Source organism: Macaca fascicularis, chromosome 14 (genome assembly GCF_037993035.2).
Source record: "Macaca fascicularis isolate 582-1 chromosome 14, T2T-MFA8v1.1".
NCBI classification, from domain to species: domain Eukaryota; kingdom Metazoa; phylum Chordata; class Mammalia; order Primates; family Cercopithecidae; genus Macaca; species Macaca fascicularis.
This window is the reverse complement of record NC_088388.1, coordinates 69,133,197-69,157,209: the sequence shown is the minus strand read 5'-3', so window position 1 is coordinate 69,157,209 and position 24,013 is coordinate 69,133,197. Positions and strand designations below refer to the sequence as shown.

Sequence of the window (24,013 nt, the reverse complement as noted above, 5' to 3'; positions counted from 1 at the left end):
TCACACAACCATATAAAGCAGGTTCTATGATCACTTATTTTGATATATTAGGAAACTGCGGCAAAAATGAAATAAATGGAAATAAAGCTAACCAGGGAAGAATACTGGACTAAGACCCAGGCAGTCTAACTCCAAAGCCTGGACCATTAACCAATAAACTATTAAACTACTCAGAAAAAGTATGGAATCTAAATTCTACAAAATATAATATGTGTTCAGTTTAGACATTTATCAGGAAGATATATGTTTAATTAAAGGAAACAAAACCTAAGCCTTCTAATCAAGGAATGTTGTTCATCAGTGAAACTATGAGACTGAAGACTGGGGAGGTGAGGTGGGAATGAGAATATTAAAAAAATACAAAGAAGGATCCAACAGATACATAGGGGAAGGTTAATCTCTTCAGTATTTACTAAATAAAAAATCTGAAACAACTTGTTTAATTACAATTTTTGGAACTTACAGTAATCTGGTGAATAACAGAACTTTCAGATAATGAATACTATTCCTTTTATGAGAGTAATAACTGTTAGTTATTTTCCCTACATCATCTCTTGCATTTAGATTTATTCTTCAACCATCTCTCTTGGTGATCCAAATAAAATCAAGCAGCTTTGACCCTTAGCACCTTAAGAACATGCTCCCGTATTTTCTTGGTCCTTACTCCGTACACAATGGGATTGAGAAAAGGGGGAATCAAAAGGTACATATTTGCAATGAAAATATGAACATGTGCTGGCACATTTTTCCCAAAACGATGAGTGAAAATTGAAAACCCAGCTGTGGAATAGAAAACAAGGATGACACAGACATGGGAGCCACACGTGCCCAAAGCCTTCAAGCTAGCTTCTCGAGATGGCAGGCGGAATACAGAGCGCAGGATGAAGACATAGGATACAGCAATGAGAATGACATCACATGAACCAATGATAGAAGCCATACTGAGGCTATAGCTTTTGGTAGCACTTATGTCCATACACGCCAGCTTCACCACAGCCATAAACTCACAGTAGGTGTGGGCAATGATTCGAGTTCTGCAGTAGGGCAGCTGTTTCAGCAGGATGGGATGTGGAGAAAAGAAAGCTACTCCCCGACACACGACAATGATACCCATTATAGTTATGCGACTGTGTGTGAGAATGGTGGCGTGGCGCAGTGGGTCACAGATAGCCACATAGCGGTCAATGGCCATGGCGAGGAAGAAGCCAGATTCCATGGCAGTAAAGCTGTGGATGAAGAACATTTGGGCCAGGCAAGCATCAAAGGCAATGTCATGAACTCTGAGCCAGAACAGACAGAGCATGCGGGGCAGTGTGGATGTGGAGAGGACAAGGTCAGTAACTGAGAGCATGCAAAGAAACAGGAACATAGGCTGATGGAGGCTTCTCTCTGCCTTCACCACAGCCAGGATGGTCACATTCCCCACCAAGGCCGCCATGTACATGGAGCAGAAGGGAATCCCAATCCAGGCATGAAGATGCTCTAGTCCTGGGATGCCCATCAGCAAGAAGGTGACAGGAGATGGACGAGAAGTGTTGAGAGGAGGCATATTTTTATTTTCCTTTGCTTTCTTTATGTGTTCTTCTGAAAATAAGGTTGCTATGATAATATGTTCACAATCATATGCTGATAAATGGGGTGATTTTGTTCAGAAGAATCTTTAATTATCTGTTGTTGTAAGCTATCCAAATTCATAATCTGAAGTGTTTAAATTCACTAGGACCAGAATAATAAAATGATTACTTACAATGTACCAAATTGTTGTACATTTTTTTGCTGTACAAATTGTTGTAATACTGAAAGATAACTCTTATAAAATGTCATATTATCATAGGGACCTATAAGTCACGTTGTCTATTCATTTCCACTAAAAGATTCCATCTATAGAGTCATACTTGTACTTCATCCCATGAATATTTCCTGAGCAGTTTTTCCATAAGAAACAATGTTCTAGAAACTGGGGATAAATACATGGATATATCAAGGAGGTAACACTCTACAAGGAGAAGGAAGATACCATAAGATGATACATAGTGACTAGTGTGTATGGTTATTAGATTGGGTAGTGACAGTTGTCACACTTAAGTTGGAACTTTATGATGGAGCTTTAACTATTCAGAGTCTGGGATATTATGTATTCTGGTAACAAAAATATTAAGAAAAAGTGTTATGAAGAAGGAACAAACAGGAAGGACAAGGAGGCCAAGGCTTCTAAAACTTAGGAAGCAAGAAAGAAAATCATGGGAGAAAAGGATTATTTATCCCTTTTATCAGCATCTTCATATCTTCACGGTTTCCTCTGCCTATTGTAGAAAAATGTCAGTTACATTAACAGTTATATGAAAATATAAAAAATTCTCTGCTTTATTTCCTTTTACCAGGACTTTCTGAAAAATACCTATTTTTGTATCAATTAACTGGTTGCCAAATTACAGATGTTATAGGTAACAATCCCATAGCTTGTCATGTTTTCCATCTATATTTTATGGTAAGCTCTCCATATCATTTATTTCATAGCATTTTCTTAGATTTTCCTCTATGTTCCCCTAATCTTAGTTACCAGAAAGCTCTAAATCTAACATATTTACTGTTTAACCAAAAACGTTGAATCCGGTGTCAAATATGATACATGCTTAGTAAATATTGAAGACCTGTATTTAGTACCACCCATAAATTGGAGCTCATAGAGTGTACTTCAGATATCCAAATGTGAAAGATGCAAACTGTTACTCCTAAGGCATAAGAGGTGCCCTTCAATGGTACGTGGGTTTGAATTTATAAGTCAATCTCTATGGGATGCTTTCATATCAGTTATAACCAGAGATTATTTTGAATGAAATCGGGTTTTTGAAATGCTGCTTCTTTGAGCTCTCCTTCAGTATTTCTCTCATGTAAGTGAATTTTCCATAAACACAAGAGATCAAGCAGAAGCCTTGTAAGATTTTAGTGAGTTATAAAGTACCTTTGCTTTAGGTAGAAGATTTCGTAATCCATAATTTAATTGACTTAGAGAATTGAGATAAATAGTCTCTGCCTTCCCCCATGAATATGATATTGCAGTTCTTAGTGTGCGTTCTAAAATAGGATTAATATAATCTACATATTTGCTCTTTAATTTGCCACCCTGAGTTAGTAGTTAATTTGACAAATAAAATATCATGGTTTTTTTTTAAAATTTCTGATCACTTAATCATTTCTCTCATGCAACCTTTAAGTAGGGCATAGAATATATCATTTTGAACTAGATAGATAGATGATAGATAGATAGATAGATAGATAGATAGATAGATAGATAGATTTCAAGAAAAGGTATTTCTTAACATTAACCACACTCACTACCTTCCCAACTTCCCATCCTCCTTTATTCTGACTTAGAACATTTCACTATGGAGGTGGATCCTTCTTGTGTACTTTAATGTGTTGATTTAGAAGCTCAAATTATAACACATGCAAAGTAATTTGTTTACTGGATTGGTAAATTGACCTAATGATATCAGAGTTATCAGTTACTTACTAAAGAGGCTTTCTTATATATCTTCTCATAGTTCCAGTAGATAGTCCAGTCTCCGTTGCAGAGAAACCCTGGGATAAAATGGTTAAGCACAAGTCAGGGAGTATGAGAGTTACAGTAGAGACAGACTGTAAGTCACCACAAATATTTCAGTTTTAGACAAACTCTATTATTTTTGGTCTTTCCCATCACCTGTCAAGGCAGCGACCTTGGGTAGTATTGCCATTAGCCTCAAGAAGAACCTGCTTTCACTATGTAGCAAACAAATTCTTGTAAGTATAATATGCACTCATACGAATTTCAACACCATTACCTCAAAATATACTTTCCAGAATCAATAAATGATCCCAAATAGGAGAAAAAATGAGTTATGTGGAAATACTTGCAAGAGACCAAATCAAGTTTAGTGAGTCACATAAAGCCTTCTTGAATAAATGGTACTCAGACTGGGATGTGGAGAATATAAAACAATGGCATATTGGATTTAAACAAAAGTAAAAATAAGGATAGATGTATAATTACATGCAATTATATAGATATACTAGAGATCTATCTATGTATCTATACAAACACACATAATTAATAAGAACAAAAGCATAAAGTTTCATGAAAAAGCAATTATGAAATAACAAATTAAAATCTAATATAGTTGAGATTCAAAGCATACAAAGATATTTACGTGGGTAAGATTATATGGGCAAACAAGAGTCCTCACACTTCAATGAGTAAACACTTAACTGATGATAAATTTTATAATGTAGTCTCTAGAGCAGTGACTGTCACTTACTAAGTGCTCAGTAAGTATACACTGGATATATAAATGCAATACAGACATTGCAAGAGTAGAGTTGGAAAGCACACACACTCACAGATATACACACTGGTTTACAAAACAATTTTTAGCCCAAGTACTCATGACATAATCCCTCTGATATTGTCTCCCTAAAAATGCCAACCTGTATTTGAGTCCAGTAGTCACAGACAGCCATGTTTTTGTTATTTCAATAGATCCGCAAAATAAGAAATATGCTCAAATTGAGAAAGAACCCTCATTTCTATTAAATCCTTTAAAAAAGATGTATATTTCCTAGAATCTAGCAGTTTCTTCATTTTATCCATGGAGAATAAAGAAATATGTATTCCCTCAGTCCAAAAATTAATATGGAAGTTATTTTTTGAGGGAGTATCATGTCTTTTAAATTTTTCTATAGATATTCAAGCTATTCTCCTTCTTTCCATTCCTCTCTCATTTCAAAAAAACCTTAACTAGTTCATATATAAACTTATTCAGAGTCAAGAAGCAACCTAAACACATAGTCTCCATATGTAGCAGCTTCAGCATGGTCATCTCAAGGGATAAGTGAGAATAACATTTGATACAACAGGTCCCCATGGAATCATTGGCAGAAGAGGGAATTTTTTTTTTTTTTGTGGTGATAATGATTGAAAATAGACATAATTTCAGGAATAAATTATCTTTGCAGTCTCGCAGGTTTATGCCTGCAGATGTAGCCATAGCTCAGTAGTTTGAAATATTATGTCAACCACCTACCAGGACCAGTCCTGAATGAAAGTAAAATGACCCAGAACACATTTTTTCCCTTTAATTCACTAATCTAACTTCAATACCAATTTAAGCCAGAAACCATACACGTGAGAAACTCTCCCTTAAAAATAAAAGAGAAGTTAAGATATCCCCAGATAAACAAATCTGAGGTAATTTATTATCACTATACCTGGAGTATGGGAAATATAAAAGTGAGTATTTTATATAGAAATGAAAGAGGCTAGAGACTGATAGAAACCCATATAAAAATATAAAGTTTTTCAGTAAGGATAAAACACATGGACAAATAAAAAATTAGTATCATCATTATTTTTGTCCATTACTTTGTATTCTTTTACAGAAATAAAAAAAGCATACAAATAATTATGAATCCATATTAATGGATACACAATATATAAAATGTGATAACAAAAACATAGCAGAAAAAAAACATGGTATGTTTGTATAGGAGGTGAAGCACTAAAGGAGTAGAGCTTTAGTAAGTGAGTTGAAGTTAGATTGGTATCAGTTTAAAACATATTGTTACAATTGCATTTCCCGTTTAGGAAAAAAATATGCAGCTTGCTGCCAGCACAGTATTCTCAGGAAAAATGGGAAATTGGTTAAGATGTTATATGTTGGCAAACCCACAGCCAATATCCTATTGAATGGGCAAAAGCTGGAAGCATTCCCCTTGAAAACCACCACAAGACAAGGATGCTCTTACTTACCACTCCTATTCAACATGGTATTGGAAGTTCTGGCCAGGGCAATCAGGTAAGATAAAGAAATAAATTGTATTCATATAGGAAGATGAGACGTCAAATTATCTTTCTTTGCAGATGACATGATCCTATTTCTAGACAACCCCATTATCTCAGCCCAAAAGCTTCTTAAGCTGATATTCCACTCCAGTAAATTTTCAGGATACAAAATCAATGTGCAAAACTCACTAGCATTACTACATACTAACAACAAGCTAATACCAAATACCAAATCATGAATGAACTCCCACTTACAACTGATACAAAGAGAATAAAATACCTATGAATACCACTAACAAGGGAAGAGAAGTACCTCTTCGAGGAGAACTACAAACAACTGCTCAAGGAAATCAGAGAGGACACAAACGAATGCAAAAACATTCCAAGTTCATCGATAGGGAGAATCAATGTTGTGAAAATGGCCATAATTGCCCAAAGTAATTTATACATTCAATGCTATTTCCATTAAACTACCATTGACATTCTTCACATAATTAGAACAAAAACTATTTTAAAATTCATATGAAACAAAAAAAGAGCCCATATAGCAAGACAATCCTAATAAAAAAGGACAAAGATGAAGGTATCACACTCACCAACTTCAAACTAAACTGCAAGGCTACAGTAATCAAAACAGCATGGTACTGGTACAAAAAAAAAAAAAAGACACATAGACCAATGGAACAGAATAGAAAACACAGAAATAAGACCTCACATCTTAAACCATCTGATTTTCAACAAATCTGACAAAAACAAGCAATGGGGAAAGGGTTGCCTATTTAATAAATGTTGCTGGGGAAACTGGCTAGCCATATGCAGAAAATTGGAACTGGACCCTTTCCTTACACCTTATACAAAAATTAAGTCAAGATGAATTAAAGACTTAAATGTAAAACCCCAAACTATAAAAACCCTAAAAGAAAATCTAGGCTATCCATTCAGGACATAGGCATAGGCAAAGATTTCGTGATGAAAACATCAAAAGCAATTGCAGCAAAAGCAAAAATTAAATTAGTTTAGTTAAATTAGTTTAGTTAAATTAAATTTAATTAGTTCTAATTATACTAAAGAGCTTCTGCACAGCAAAAAAAGCTATCAGCAGAGTGAACAGACAACCTACAGAATGGGAGAAAGGTTTTGCGATCTATCCATCTGACAAAGGTCTAATATCCATAGTCTACAAGGAAATTAAACAAATTTACAATAACAAAATTATGAAGTAGGCAAAAGAGATGAACAGACGCTTCTCAAAAGAAGACATTCAAGTGGCCAAGAAACATATGAAAAAAAAGCTCAACACCACTGATTATTAGAGAAATGCAAATCAAAACCACAGTGAGATACCATCTCATGCCAGTCAGACGGCAATTATTAAAAAGTCAAGAAACAACTGGGCGTGGTGGCTCACTCCTGTAATCCCAGCACTTTGGGAGGCTGAGAGGGGCAGATCACCTTAGGGCAGAAGTTCGTGACCAACCTGGCCAACATGGTGAAACCCCATCTCTACTAAAAATACAAAAATTAGATGAGCATGGTGGCATGCACCTGCAGTCCCAGCTACTCAGGAGGCTAAGACAGGTGAATCACCAAAAGAGAGTAGTGCTGTTATACCAATATTAGACAAAATAGAATTACAGGCAAAAACTGTTACAAGAGACAAAAACATTGTAATACTAAAAGTCCAATTAATCAAGAAGATAAAGATTTAGAAATATATGTACCAGAGCTGTGAGCTCCTAAATACACGAAGCAAACATTAACCAGAAATTAAACACCATAAATAGAAAGACGTCCCATGTTGAAGGATTGAAAAACTTAATATTGTTAAGATGTTGATACTGTCCAAAGCAATCTACAGACCCAATTCAATCTTTGTTAAGTTTTCAATGATAATTTTTTCAGAAACAGAAAAAACTACTCTAAAATTCACACGGATACTAAAGGGACTCCCAATAGCCAAAATGTTGTTTTGTTCACCCATGTTCATAGCAGCATCATTCATTGTAGGCGGCAAGCCACCTAGGTGCTGAGGCAAGAGGCAGAGGGCACAAACTGTTCCAGTATAATAAAATATATAAAACAACAAGAGTTATACTAGATCTAGATCATAGACATGATTATATATGAATATCATTAATCATTAGTTTGTAACAATTACTCTTTATTCCAATATTATAATAATCCTTGCTCTATAATCATAACCTAGGGAAAACCAGTCCATATGGAGATAGGAGCTGAGGGGACGTAGTGAGATTGCGAGCCTTCTGTTATGCCCAGGCAGGGCCACCAGAGGGCTCCTTGGTCTAGAGGTAATACCAGAGTCTGGGAAGACGCCCGTTGCCAGAACTACCGTGGTCTTGCAGTAGCGTCAGTGTCAAGGAAAAACACCCACTACTTAGCAGACCTGGAAATGGAGTCTCCTTTTCCCCAGGGGAGTTTAGAGAAGGCTCTACTCCTCCACCTCTTGTGGAGGGCCTGACATCAGTCAGGCCCCCTGTGATGCTGTGCTTCAGTGGTCACGCTCCTAGTCCGCCTTCATGTTCCACCCTGTACACCTGGCTCTTCCTTTTAGATAACAGTAGCAAAATTAGTGAAAGTACTAAAAGTCTCTGATATGCAGAAATAATGGCATAAGCTGTCTCTGTCTCTCCCTCTCTCTCTCTCTCTCCTTCTGCCTCAGCTGCCAGACAGGGAGGGGCCCCTTGTCCAGTGGATATGTGACCCACATGGCCTTATCTATCATTGGAGGTGGCTCACACTCCTTACTCTGCCCCTTTGTCTTGTATCCAATAAATATCAGCGCAGCCTGGCATTCGGGGCCACTACCAGTCTCCACGTCTTGGCGGTAGTGGTCCCCTGGGTCCAACTGTCCTTTCTCTTATCTCTTTGTCTTGTGTCTTTATTTCTACAATCTCTTGTCTCCACACATGGGGAGAAAAACCCATCAACCCCGTGGAGCTGGACCCTACAAGTCATAATCTCCAAAAGGTGGAAACAACACAATACCCATAAACAAATGCATGGATAAATAAAATGTGGTATATACATACAATGGAATATTTATTCAACCTTAAAAATGATGACATTCTTACACATGCTACAACCTGGATGAAACTTGAACATTATGCTTAGTGAAATAAGCCAGTCATAAAATGTACAAATATCGTGTGATTCTACTTACATGCCTGACCCATTTCAGATGACCCCTATGTTAGAGAGGATGTTAGAAAGGACTCTTCAATGAAAGATATTTTCTGAGTGCAGGTCTGACAACAGAGAATAAATGTGACATTATAAAGCTTCTGTTTGCACCTGAAATGCACTGTTGTGTATCATGACTTCATCCTGGCTTATAGCTCCCAGAACCATGTAGAGGAATTTTCTGTTTAAAATAACATCACCTCAGATGCAGATAATGGCTATGGTCAAAGCAATGCATACCTTCACTTGTAGACATAATTTTTAAGATCTTTAAGTGAACTATATGTGAAGCATATAAATAGAAGACAAAATGCAGCCTTCGATCGAAGTAAATATGTGTCTCATCTCTTGCTTAAATGATTTCAACCACTTTTAAATGTATTTTCTCACTACGGTTTCATCTTCAAATTCTTACATCAGTTTTCAGACTGACTTTTCTATTGTACAATTGCAAATATGACTTCATTGACCCTCTGTTAATGGTCAACAATCTGTCAAAGGTGTCTCTTGTATAATAAATAATGTTTAACACACACACACAAACACACACAGATTCCTATACATAATTTTACTTAAGTGGGTATACATAGATCTGTATGCTACAGGTCAGGACTCCTTCCTTTCTTAATGCAATCCCTCTGTTTGAAATACATTATTACAGTTTTTGTGTAATCCACTCCAACTTCTGTTTTAAAATGAAAATTAAATAAAATTAAGAAAAGACAAATTAATCTTTGATAAAAATCAGTAAAGTATCAAGATACCTAGAGTGAGGAAGTTAGTAGCAGAATGGCTAGAATGGGGCATGAGGGATCTTTCTGGGTACTGGAAGTTTTTAATAACTTAATTTGTATGATGGTTATGCAATAGTATACACATGTCAAATTTCATCAAACTGAATGCTTATGACCCATTATTCTTTTGATGGACATTTGGATTGTTTTCATTGTAGTGCTATTGTGCAGAAACTGGTATAAAAATAGTATACAAATCTTATTGTGAACTTGCATGTTTGTTTCTCTTGAGTAAACACCAAATAGTACAATTGCTGGGCCATAAAGTGGATATGTGTTTCCTTGTATGGAAACTTGCAGTAGAGAGCAAAAACCATAAAACCACATTAATACGGTATGTGAGCAAAAACATAAATATAACCTGTTATCGAATGGGAAAGTCTCAGGAATATTTTTATGCAAAAGAGAGATTATGTTATTTTAATGATAATTTAACATTTATATATGCCTATAGGAAAAATGTGGGGGAGTTAGTGAAATGTACCAGTGTCCATTTAAGTGTAGAAGATTAATGAGACTTGACCCTTTGGGACTCAGTGAAATCGACAAAAAGTAAAAGGATAAGAGAGAGGAGAAAGAGAAAAAGAAGTGGTAGAAAAGGAAAGGAAAAAAAAAAAGAAGACGAAATGCTGGAGGTCATCCCCAGTGGGAGCTAAAAATTGAATACTCATGGACGTAAAGGTGGGAACAATAGATACCGGGGATAAATAGAAAGGGAGGGAGAGAGGGAGGGAAGGGATGAAAAACTAAGTTTGGGGTACTATGTTCACTATATGTGAGGTGAAAGCATTTGTTTTCCAAACCTCAGCATCATGTATTATGCAAAACTGCAAATGTAACCCCTGAATCTAAGATAAAAATTGGAATTATAAACAAGCAGACAAGCAAGTCAACAGGAAAATTTAAAAAGAGGTAGAAGAGGAAGGAAAAAAACTTCTAAGGAAACTGAGAGTAAGAAAAAAATGACAATTGATAGTCTAAAAAATATTTTATTCTTTCCTCTACAACTCAATGAATTTTGTATGCTTAACGAGGTTGGACAAGTGATTTTGAAGCTGGATAGCTACTGACCATGTAAGAATGCTGGAACACTGAATCAGCAATGTTCTCACATGAGACTGGAAAGTGAGTGCCAGGCAGTTAAACCACATTCTAACAGACAAAAAAAAATCTATACTTTGTTCGTTATAATCTAAAATACTGTTTGTTACCTAGGAGTCTTCTAGAGGAAGGCAGTTTGTCAGCTTCATAATTACAATCAGTGGATTATTGACCTTACATGCCAAATAGGTGAAAGGCTAAAAACTCTGAAGTTAGAAAAACAACCTACAGTTGTTTTTCCCTACAATATCCCCAGATATTTTGGAGGGAAAACACATTATGGATATATTCTATAAAACTTGTTATCTGAAGACTTTGAGTAGATCAATGAAACTGGATACACATTGTTACTGAAGTTAGTCTCAATTTCTATCAAGAAAGGAGAAAAAAATGAAATATCTGATGTCTCAATCAACAGAGAAAACTTGGAAATCTTGTCCCTGAAAAGGGGGTATTTAAATTTACTATTAAATATTGGGCAAGGCAATGGAGTAAAGTGTATCACGTAATTGTAGTAGTAATAGTATTACTATTCTATTTATAAGCAGAATAGCTCCTACTCTTCCACTGCAGTTAAAGGACTTGCCAGATGATAGAACAGAAAAGATAATTAATCTTCATTTCTACTTCTTAGGAAATCTCCATCTCTTATATTCACTTGATTGCATTCCTAATGAGCCCATAATCAACTTACTCTGAATGTGAGCAAAACCAGATATTTCCTGGTTCTGTTTCCTGAGAGACTCTTTTCTTCTAAAAATCAGAAAACTTTATGACCTTGCCTTCCAGGTCTGAGACCAACTTGCTCCTGGTAAGGAAGCCTGGGACTCAGAAGGATAATGATACTCTAGGGACACCAGAAGGATAATGATGCTCTATGGTAAGTCCAGACCTTCAGGAAAACCCAGTGACTCTTCCATTAATATCTATATGTGCTGAAAATTTTGGTAGAAACAAGTGATAAAACCAACTTAATCACATAATAGACCAGTCTTCAACTCTACGCAGGTAAGTTTCTCCCTGTGCAAAGTGGGATCCCCTGAGAGCGGATATGGCTGTGATGGCAGTTCATCTAGGAAAAATTGATAGAATAGTGGCTTTAAATCTTACTTAACTCAATGAGTCTTTTGTCCATGTTTCTTCTGTATTTATAATTTTTCATAAAAAATGAAGGGATAGATTAATATAATTTAGACTTAAAATATATTCATAAGTAATTAGGTAATATCTTCATGTGTTTCTGTTCTCCAAATAATTAATTACATAAGCAAGTTTGTAACCAAGTGTTTTAGAGTCTAGTCAATTGAATACCAATTAATTCTAATATTTCCTAATTTAGGAAAATTAAAAAGAATAATTAATAGCAATCTACCATTGAGTGGAAGTGAGACAGACGTTTGAGCAATGTAGAAAGTAGAGGATGGAGAAGAGAATCATATAGTTTCTAAGTATTTCATATCTTATTTATTTGCCCAGCACCTCAAACTTCTCTCTGTCAGGGCAAAGGACTTCCCAGCCTCCATTTTTCCTTCTTGTCTCTGTCAGAGATCGTCTACTCTTTTCTTTGGCTTCTACTCAGTGGGTAAAAATAAGACACCCATTATATGAAAACATTTAGATTATTTTAAAAAGTTAAGAGTCATCAAGCTCTTAATCAAGCTCATACCCTGTTGTCTCTTATAGAAAGTGGGTTTGAGGTAATTTATGTGTATATATTTCCCCCATTAAATTACTACATACTCAGAGGCCTATAAAGGAGGAGTGCTGTAAATATTTACTTTTTTCTTAATCATATTACCTTTTTTTTAACCGCACCAAAAAAAATCTGCAAACATTTTTAGAATGTCACCTTTTTACTTCAAATCAGATCTTTTGATGACTGTTTGGAAGAATGGCTAATCTTATACCCAAGGTGATGGAGGAAAGCTCTTTGACTCTAGATCTTTTCTTGTCTTCTAGCTTTCTTTGTTTCTATCATCAAGAAGACTTTACTTCTTTTTGTTTTTATCTCTTCCGAATATTTTACTTTCTGTTTCTGCCTTGCCAAAATATCAGGCTCTACAGAAAAAAAATAAAATAAAATAAAACTGGGCATAATGGCTCACATCTGTAATCCCAGAACTTTAAAAGGCCAAGGCAGGCAGATTGCTTGAGCCCAGGAGTTTGAGAGCAGGCTAAGCAATTATAAGCTACCATATATTGAATATTTAAATTGTTCCAGACACTAATCTCTTCTATACAGTATCTCATTTAACAACGAAGTGAGGGTTAGTGTTCTTAATTTACAGATGAATAAATTGTGTGTAAGCTACTCAGGCAAGATGCTACACATGATACATGAGGGATCCAGGATTGGTAGCCAGGCCATCTTTCTGATTTTCAAGCCCTTGATTTTAATCACTTGTTGAATATTAAGAGGTAATCTGATAAAGAAAGACATTATGATAAAGTGGGTGGGGATAAGTATAATATTTATTTTTGCTTTTAGGTTAATGGAAACTTATGGAATGATTAAAGAAATTCTAACAGTTTTAGCTTATGAGATCTTTTTCTTTCAGTATCTATCATTTCTGGCAACTCATTCATAAGTAACAGAAACATTATCCACATACTTCACCATTCCTTCTACCACATACTTCCAAATATCTCATGTCAGCATCAAAGGGATTTTTTTTTTCACAATGTTTACGTGATTTGTTTTGACAGAGTTTTACTGTAGTCATCCAGGCTGGAATGCAGTGGCGTGATCTCAGCTCACTGCAACCTCCAGCTGCCAGGTTCAAGTGATGCTCCTGCCTCAGACTCCTGAGTAGCAGGGATTACAGGTGCCTGCCACCATGCCCTACTAAATTTTGTACTTTTAGTAGAGATGGGGTTTCCCCATGTTGGGCGGGCTGCTCTCGAACTCCTGACCTTGGATGGTCTGCCCGCCTCGGCCTCCGAAAGTGCTGAGATTACAGGCGTGAGACACCGCGCCTGGCCCACAATGTTTATTGCTTTAGTCCTTATTTGTAGCTGTTCTACCCACAGTCCACTCATTAGTATTTCTGCAGGATCTCAAGCAAAGATATTTTAGTGTTTTTTCCATTCTGTTATATAAGAATCAATACACCACAAATTATTTTTGTACTCCCAAACATGTACTTTCTGTGAAAATAAAGTAGCTGCTCATCTGACATTTTTAAAGAAATTGCTATCCAGAGAGAAAAAGAAACAGAAATTTTTACCATTATTCATAAAAGGCTTCCTTTTTTAAGGATGTATGGATGTTACTAGATGGAGAAAATCTCTTTATGTGAGGAACTGGGCTCTGTGTTTAGGTATGGACAGTTTGAAGCAAACTGAGAAATGGTTCAAAAATTAGAGAGTGATAAATAAAACTAAGACTAAAGGGGGAAAAGATTGTATTTAATGGAATCCCCCCCAAAAGGATCATGAGTCAAAATCTGGAAAGACTGTAGAACTAGGGAGGTATTAAGACGCGGGCATTATATTCAACAGATCTTCAGAATTCAAACCACAGCTCATTACTCATAGTATTACATAAAGTTATTTAAAAGAGAAAGTAGGGAGCCAGTTATACAAAGTAGGGTATGAAGTCTTACCCAGAGCCCAAGGAGTCTAGTGATCCATGGATCTTTAACCTCTGGGAAAATGAACACACACACACACGCACACACACAGAGGCACACACACACACTCTCAGTCATGTTAATCCAACTAGCCAGGTTCTGCTTTTGAATACATACTGTCCTTTTCAACTTGTTCATTTTTCATTGAATTTGATATCTTTGTATTCTTCTTTAAAAAAAATTCTTGGCCTTGGTGAAAAACAAACTAATTAAAAAAAATCCTCTATATTCTACATTTCTCCTTCCACTCTACAAATCTGCCCAAAACATAAAATGTAACTGGTCCTTAATTTACTTAGGAAAAATAAACTTTCCTTAACTGTCTCTGGAAATGAACAATCCCCTTCAATTCTTCTCTAAAGGCCACACTTGGTGCTCTGAAAAATGGTGGATTATTCAAGATTTTGATGAAGGAATGATTTAAACTAAAGCTCTCCTTTAACAAACCCACTTGAGAACAGATGAAAATGACACAGAAATAAATAACTCATTTTCCGAGACCGGGAGAAGTGTGGCTAATACTGAACACTCTCATAAGATTATGTACTAGTGTACACAGGACATCAGAAATGAGATTTCTTTCAGGAGAATTTCTAAGTCTGGTGAAATTGTCTGGCCTCTAGAAGTAGATAAAGAAGGAACACCTAATAGTGGTGTGCAGGCAGACTAGTGTAGTGGAAGATGCAAAAGATCAATGCTCTGTGTCATAGCTTCCATTTCCACAAGAGCTAAGTCCGAAATCCTGAAACATCACCATTTTAACCTACCACATAGTTGTAGTACAACTTTTTCGTGATTGCTTGCTTGTGCTATCTTGTCATGTGTTGTAGAACCTCAGGATAATCTAACTGAACTGCCATTCACAGCACTGACTTATTTGCTCAATGCACACTGTGGTTGCATGAGAGGGAGGCTGAGAAATTTTCACTTTCCATTCAAATACTCTTCTACAGGTATCAGAATCAGTGGTGAAAAGACAGAATACCAACCTCAATGGCATCCATCAGCATGTCATATTTGAACCCCAGAACTGTAACTTTGACTGGCATTCCTGGACTAGAGAATGTGCAGTTTTGGATTGGCTTTCCTTTTTTCCATGTGCCCAGTGGCTGTGTTGGGAAACATCATTTTACTGATTATCGTCCCTACGGAATGTAATTTGCATCAGCCCATGTACATCTTCCTGGCTGTGCTGGCAGTAACTGACATAAGACTGTGTGCAGCCATTGCTCCCAAGATGTTGGCCATCTTTTGGTTCAAGTCTTGCTCAATGGCCTTTGATGCCTGCCTAGCTCAGCTGTTTTTCATCTATGCCATGCAGTGCATGGAGTCTGGTATTCTGTTGGCCATGGCCTTTGACCGCTATCTTGCCATCTGTGATCCTTTGAGACACACATTCATCCTCACACCTTCCATCTTGGTTCACATGATAGTGGCAGTGGCAATCCGAGCTACAGTGCTGGTTGGTCTGTTACCCATTCTTATCAAAAGACTGCATATTTTCCATTCCATTCTTATTGCCCACTCTTACTGTGAACACATGGCTGTCGTCAAGCTGGCTACAGAAGACATCCAAGTCAATAAAGCATGTGGTCTTTTTGTGGGCTTTACCATTCTGGAATTTGACATGATTTTTATCCTTGTGTCCTATGTTCTGATTTTCCAAGTTGTTTTTCATCTACACCAAAAGGAGGCACAGTTCAAAGCATTTAACACATGCACAGCTCATATTTTTGTTTTCCTTGAATTTTATATTCTTGCCTTTTTCTCCTTCTTCAGCCACCATTTTGGACATGTGGCCCCCTCCACCCACTTTCTGTTGTCTACCATTTACCTCCTTGTGCCACCTGCACTCAACCCTATTGTCTATGGTGTAAAAAACAAGATAATCTGAAAGCGTGTGGCACAAATTTTTCTTCTGAATTGTGGATCCCAAGAGTGATCTATCAAATGTTTATGACCATGTAGAGAATGCTTTACTTTCCTAGAGATGGAGAGAGTTTGGAGTGTGCTCACGGCTGGAGGTTCACATTATCATGCTGGATATCAATTTATTTTTATAACTACATCTAGGTCGACATAAAAAGTGTTCAATTTAAGACTGATATTAGCTCTCTACCAAATTAGTATTTGGCTTCTAATTTAATCTATCATGTCTTTCCATTCATATTATTTGCATTGAATTTGCAGCCTCTATATTCTACATTTCCTCTTCCACATCAAATCTAGATTCTACAAATCTACCCAAAACAGAAAATGTAACTGGTCCTTAATTTACTTAGGAACAGAACTTTCGTTAACTGTCTCTGGAAATGAACAGTCCTTTTCAATTCTTCTCTAAAGGCCACACTTGGTGCTCTGAAAAATGGTGGATTATTCAAGATTTTGATGAAGGAATGATTTGAATTAAAGCTCTCCTCTAACAAACCCCATTTGAGAACAAATGAAAATGACCCAGGGATAAATAACTCATTTTCTGGGAGCAGGAGAAGTGTGGCTAGTACTGAATACTCTCATAAGATTATTTACTGATGCACACAGGGCATCAGAAATAAGACTTCTTTCAGAAGAATTTCTAGGGGTTGTCTGGCCTCTAGAAGTAGATAAGGAACATCTAATGGTGTGCAGGCAGACTGGTGAATAGGTCATGGAAGATGCAAAAGATCAACACTGTGTGTCATAGCTTCCATTTACACCAGAACTAAGTCAGAAATCTTGAAACATCACCGTTTGTACCTACTATATAGTGGCAATACTACTTTTTCATGATTGCTTGTTTGTGTTGTCTTGACATGTGTTGTAGAACCTCAGGATAATCTAGTTGAACTGCCATTCAGAAGACTGTTACCTGTGTGACTTTATTTCCCCATGTTCATAATTAGAATCACCCTTTGGGAAGAGCTGGAGAAACGCAGTTACTCTTCTGTTCCTCCGTTCTCTCAATAATCAGAGCCCCTCGTTTATTACTGCCTACACTGATTCATTTCCAATGTGTTCAGATAGTTGTGTTCTTTTCCTCTAGATTGTCACAATTTTACACATATTTTAAATAAAATGTTTAATACCATACCAACTCCATATTTTGTCTGGAATCTCAGTGCCTCACCTTTATAGTCATGGCAAATGTAAAGAAGAACAAAATTGGGGGATGTAGACTATTAGATATAAAGACTTATCATATAGTGTCACAGGATATTTCTTATGATTCCAAAGACCTCTCTGAATTGTATGTTTTTGTGTTTCATTTGTTAGGAAGGCAAAAGATTGAAGTGGATCAGAATTCTAAGAGCTTCTCCTTAACAGACATTTTACTTTCCTTTCCAATTTTAAGTTCTACTTTCTGTGAGCATTTGAACTAGAAGTTGCTAGGCAGCAGGGAGCACACTAAATTTCCCAACTTAATTTTATCAACTCTGAAGTGAATGCAAACTATTATGTTATGAAATGTTGTTGTGATGATTTTTTTCTAACCATATTTCACTGAGAAGGCACTCTGTATATTCATAATATGATATTTTTATTAATGCTTAGCTGTACACATGAACTATAATTCTTTGTCTTCCCATGATCAATCAATCCAGACTTCTTTACTCCTAGTAAGCCTCATTTCATACCTCATTTTACACACCTCATTTCATAGTTCTAGTCTTTATGCCATTATGAATTTCTCTTTATGGCTGCTTATCAAGGATTATCCAGTGGCATAACAAATAAAAACTTGATGAATAAATACCAAAAGCTACATGCCTATAACTATTTTAACGGTTTTCAAATTTCCTGTAGAACCATCTATTCCAAAACAGCTATAGAAAGTTATTATTGGGCGTCATAAATCATCTAATGCTGAATTTTTCTGTGCTATATGATTAAAATTATTGGTGTGTTTCTAAGCACAACATGCATTTAAATTCTGAAAAGTGACCTAATTCTGAAAAGTGATCCATTTGTTTATAATATCTTTCAATTTTACATATATGTAAAGTATCTATTATACATATATATACACACAGAGAAACACATAGGGAGTATATATACTATGTATAATACACACACACACACATATACATAGAGAGATTTTTTTATAGAAATTGGTTCACTCAATTATGGAGGCTGAGAGGTCTCATGATCTGGTGTCTGCAAGGTGGGAAACCAGGAATGCTAGTGATGTATAATTCAGACTGAGTCTGAAAGCCTGAGAATCAGAGGGCCAATGATAAGTCCAAGCCTGAGTCCAAAAGCCCAAAAATCAGGAGTGTCAGTGTCTAAGGGTAAGAAGAAATGGATCTCTCACCTCAAGCAAAGACTGAATTTAGCATTTCTCCAACTTTTTGTTCCATTAAGGTCCTCAACAGATGAGATAATGTCTACTCACATTGGTGAAGGTGATCTTCTTTACTTAGGTTCTTGATTCAAATGCTAATCTCTTCCAGAGACACACTCACAGACACACTAAGATAAAGTTTTACCAGCTAACTGAGCATTTCTTAGCATGGTCAACTGGCACATAAAGTTAGACATCACAAGTACCATAGGAAGTATAGGCTAAAGCTACAGACAATATGCACAAAGTATACTGAACATTTCATCTAAAAAACGTAAATATCCCAAATGTCAATTTAGAGAGGTAACATCATATAGTGGCAGTCATAATTACTGTATAAAATGTAGAGTGGAGTGATAGTTCAAACACTAGGAATTTGCAAGTTCATAGTGTTTTATTCATTTCAAAAACCAAGTAGCAGTAACTAAACTGAATTCATCTGTTAATACATTTTAGCATTACTATGTAAATATTTCAAAGCATCCATTACAGATCCACATACATAAAGACTACCATCTTGTCCCACAATATAATTGATCTGTGTATCCTGAATCCAATAAAAAAAAGAGAAACCACACTTTGGACAAGTAACTTTTAATTTAAACAATTATTAACTTTAACAGGGGATTGAAATAATGAAAGACTGGTCACTAAGAAGTGAAGAGAACCCTAAAGGATATACGATATTGGATATAAGAAGTAGTCAGTACCCATAGGGTTGAAATAGAGTACCCAAGAATGAAACTCTCCTTCCTTGGTCTGAAATCCACACCTCATTAGAAAAAATATAGATATGGTCATTGAGAAACAGAAAAAATGGCTGTGATGCTTTTCTAGTGGAATTTTCCAGGAATCTGACCTCTAGGCTACCAGGAAAAGCCATACGTAGGTTTCCAAGAAAGCTGCTGGTCACTGGGCCTTATGTGCTTTGTGAGCTGCAGACGTAGGACACTGAAGAAGTTGCAAGAGCGGCAGGAACCTGCTGGAAACTGAAGGCACCCAAACTGCTAGTCTGGGCAATGATCATGTAAGATCCAGGAAGCAAGGCCTTCTCCTCCTGCAATGTTTCACCATTTCCACCTATTGAGAAAATTTAGCATTGTATCACATGATTATAAAAACAACAACAAAACTTAAAGAGCTGAGGTCCATTTTTGCAGAGAAGGCAAAAGGAGTGAATTTAGAATTGGGAGACAATCAATCATTAACCAGTGCAGTCTGTATGGCAAATAATAGAGTTATTTGTACACGCATCTGAAATATAACATGTCAACAGGGTCATGCCAGGCATTTATCTTCAGTGAGGGTAGTACTTGCAGCGGCCTGCACCCTACACAGATCACAAAGAAAACTATTCTCTTTGTTTCCTTAAGAGACATCTGTCATTTTAAAAAAACGACACAGGGCAAGATGAGCAAACAGTTTATATTTTATTTCAATATTATTACTAGCAATAGGAGAGAAAATACAGACCAAATCTGAATACACAGCTCCACTTAAAAAAGGGTGGGAGAGTTCTTAAGAGCTGGTATTGGGGAATTTTAGGCCATCTGTGTTTACTAATTGCCTTAACCCACAAAAAAGTAAGCTTTCTCCCATCTTCATTACAAGAGGTAGTTTTCTTTTCTTTTCTTTTCTTTTCTTTCTTTCTTTTTTTATTTTTTATTTTTTATTTTTTTTTTTGACAGAGTCTCATTCTGTACCCCAAGCTGGAGTGCAGTGGCATGATCACTGCTCACTGAAACCTCCACCTCTGGGACTCAAGGAATTCTCCTGCCTCAGCCTCCTGAGTAGCTGGGACTACAGGCGTGTGCCACCACAGCCAGCTAATTATTTGTATTGTAGTAGAGACAGGGTTTCACCATGTTGCCCAGCGTGGTCTCAAACTCCTGAGCTCAGGCAATCCACCTGCCTCAGCCTCCCAAAGTGCTGGATTACAGGCGTAAGACAACCACGCCTAGCCAGGAAGTAGTTTTAGTAGTTTTACAACGTAGAGCAAGGTGCTCACCAAATGCAGGCTCCTACGTTACTTGGCACACAGCCTGAAAGATAGGGGTATTATCTTCCTTGATGATTCGATTTCAAAGAGATGGCCTCCAGGTCCTTGGGAAAGACAGTCCTGGATTACAAAATCTAAGAGGTTTTCAAAATATTTATTTATTTATTTATTCACTTATTTATTTTTGAGACGGAGTCTCGCCCTGTCGTCCAGGATGGAGTACAGTGGCGTGATCTCAGCTTACTGCAACCTCTGCCTCCTGGGTTCAAGCAATTCTCCTGCCTCAGCCTCCCAAGTAGCTGGGACTACAGGCAAGTGCCACCATGCCCAGCTAATTTTTTGTTTTTAGTAGAGACAAGGTTTCACCATGTTGCCCAGGCTGGTGTGAACTCCTGAACTCAGGCAATCCACCTGCCTTGGCCTCCTGAAGTGCTTGGATTATAGGCGTGAGCCACCGGGCCCAGAAAATGTTTACATCTTAAAGTGGCTGAGAAAGCATATACAATTATACATTTTCTAAGGTAATACTCCAAGGAAAGGGAGATCAGGGAAAGCCTATGTAAGGTTTAGTCAAGCTGAGGAGAGCTTTAAATCCTCCTTGGTCACATCTTACATGTAAAGGAGCGAGAATTAAATAGTACATGTGGATTCTGCATGCTCTATAACCCTCAAGAGCCAAAATGTATCTTGGCAGATCTCAAGAGCATAGGCTTAGGGCCCCACAAGGAGGGTACAGGTGAATTAGTGGATACCAAACTAGTGAGGCCAAAAGACACGATTACCACATGGTAAACATAATTCCTTCATAGAATTTGTAGTCCAGGTGTAATTTACCAATCAGATTTTATATTCTTACAATAAGTAATAATGCCTGGTAATGCAGTTATGGGGCTATGGATCCATCTGTATAAGTCTTCAGGGAACTAGATCTATAAAGCTATTCTTTTACAGATTTTTCCCTTGGAAACAGGAAAAGGTTTGGGTACTTTTTATTTCCGTTACTTCCACTTGTAAACGTTGATTGACACCTTAAATTAAAAAACATAGTAAAAAGCAGTGTTCTTGATCATACGCATTTGTATCTAACAGGTTATTAATGTCTTCTTCACAACTTGATGAATCACCTTATTATCTAGCCAATTAATTTATCTAGGCCCTGAATACCTTTTGATGTCAGGTATCACAAGCAAGTTTACAATGACTATCATTTACAAAAGGAATAGTGCATTAAACCATAAAACAACATAACTTTTACCACTTTTATAAAAACGATAAATGCACTGACATCATTATTCAAATGGGGTTTTATCAAGTCTTAGGGCACAATCATATTCCAGTCACAAAATAATAAAATATAGTTCATATTCTTCTAGCTTGAACTTTTAAAACATCAAGTAAAAGTCTCTCATTTTAATAATTTTGTGTGACTACATCCCCAGTGATTCTCTGCTAGATGATAGCATGATAGCAGAGCATGTTGTTTAGATTTTAATATAGAGTGTAGTTATGCAGGAGTCAGGGCCAAAGGGAATTTTGTACAGGTTCATGGACGATGCTGTATTGTTTCTGCTTATGCCACTGACATTATTCTTGTCGCCCCTAGAACATCATGTAGGTTGAACTCATACTATCACTATTGCAGCTGTGATTGAAGTCTAGATGGTCTAAAGAAATTTCAAGCACTCAGGTGGGCACACAGAAATTCCCAGGTGATTCTGGTGGAATTAAAAATCTTATCAACTCCAGACTCTGGAACCACTGATAAATATATATGGTCTGCAGGACTGACTGCTCAGCTTCCTCTCCTGCAGTTATCCTAGCCTGGTTGGCTGGTATTTAGCAGTTTGATTTACCTGTCTCATGGAGGGGACTCTCAGGCATGTCCCAGTATGAATGAGACTCAAAGCCTGTTGGTCTACAGGCTTGCAGACACACTCTCCCACCTCCACTCAAATATCCTGTCTTGGTTTGAACTCTGACCACCATATACCCCAGTGGCATTTTCATTCACATCAGGCTAGATATACCTGAGTTTATTGACAGGATCATTTCGTGGTCCATAGGTAGAGATGATAAGTCTATCAGTAAAATTTCCTTCATTAGATTTTTTTCTTTTTTCTGGGCTTTTATCCTTATGTGAGTAATTATTAAGTCATAGTGAGGGAGATTATGCCTGAAGCACCTTTCCCATTTCACCAGCTAGGTCAATTGTTTCATTGTATATCTGAAGTTATTTTATTCCATGGTGCACAGTACCATTCTGTGATCGTAAGGCAATATTCCTGACTCACGGACAATAAAGCTGTCATTACTACTGCACCCAGATAGTTACTTCAAGTAAATGGTTAGGTTATTTCTTTCACTTAATCTATTAAATAAAACTTTTATTTTATAATAAAATAAAAAGTGAGTGAGTGCTTTACTCTTTTAGTCATCTTAGATTTTTTTTTTTAACCTCAAACCTGTTCATCTAATCCTCTACTAAGCCATTAACATGGCTAGAGCAATTCATTATTCTGCTAAATGTTCCAAGTGTGGTAGATTATTATTTCACTTACAAATATCTTCGTGAAATAAAATGTCTCAGACAACAAAGAGTATAAGCATATAGAAGAGAGTAAGATTGCCTAGAATTCAGGAAGAGTGACTTTCAAAATACAAGCAAATGTTTCTTTCATATCCTGTCTGTACATAATATCTTCCCTGAACTTCTCAAAGTTCAGGAAGCTGCACAGAGTATTCCCCTAAAAGCTCTAGGTAAGTTGTATCAATTAGCAATAGCAAGTACATTATTACAATATTTTCCATTTTTTATGAAGCTTTTATCTAAGCCGGCATTCTGTATTCTCAGTATAGAATATTTGTATTATATGTAGCTACACACCTACACTATAATATAACTTCGGGTCATCAGATGACTAATCAAAATGTTTCTACTACTAGATATAGTAAGTTACCTCAGTCTTACATTTGAAATTATGATTATTATTATGCTATAGATTTTTCTTTTTTTTTTTGAGACAGATCTCACTCTGTCACCCAGGCTGGAATTCAGTGGCAACATCACAGCTCATCAATGCATTGATTTCTCAGGCACAGGTTATCCTCCCACCTCAGCCTCCCTACTCAAATAGCTGGAACCAC

At 36.6% G+C, this 24,013-nt stretch overlaps 2 protein-coding genes across 2 annotated transcripts; one reads left to right on the top strand and one right to left on the bottom strand.

Moving 5' to 3' along the window:
* Window positions 1-604: 604 nt before the first annotated feature.
* LOC102116916 (olfactory receptor 52D1-like) lies at window positions 605-1,549 on the bottom strand. The gene has a single exon (XM_005578921.4). It carries the CDS (start codon window positions 1,547-1,549, stop codon window positions 605-607), a length of 945 nt encoding a protein of 314 aa, XP_005578978.3.
* A 14,063-nt stretch (window positions 1,550-15,612) lies between these two features.
* Window positions 15,613-16,443, top strand: LOC102116541 (olfactory receptor 52A5-like). Its single transcript, XM_065529733.1, has one exon. It carries the CDS (start codon window positions 15,613-15,615, stop codon window positions 16,441-16,443), a length of 831 nt encoding a protein of 276 aa, XP_065385805.1.
* Window positions 16,444-24,013: the final 7,570 nt, after the last annotated feature.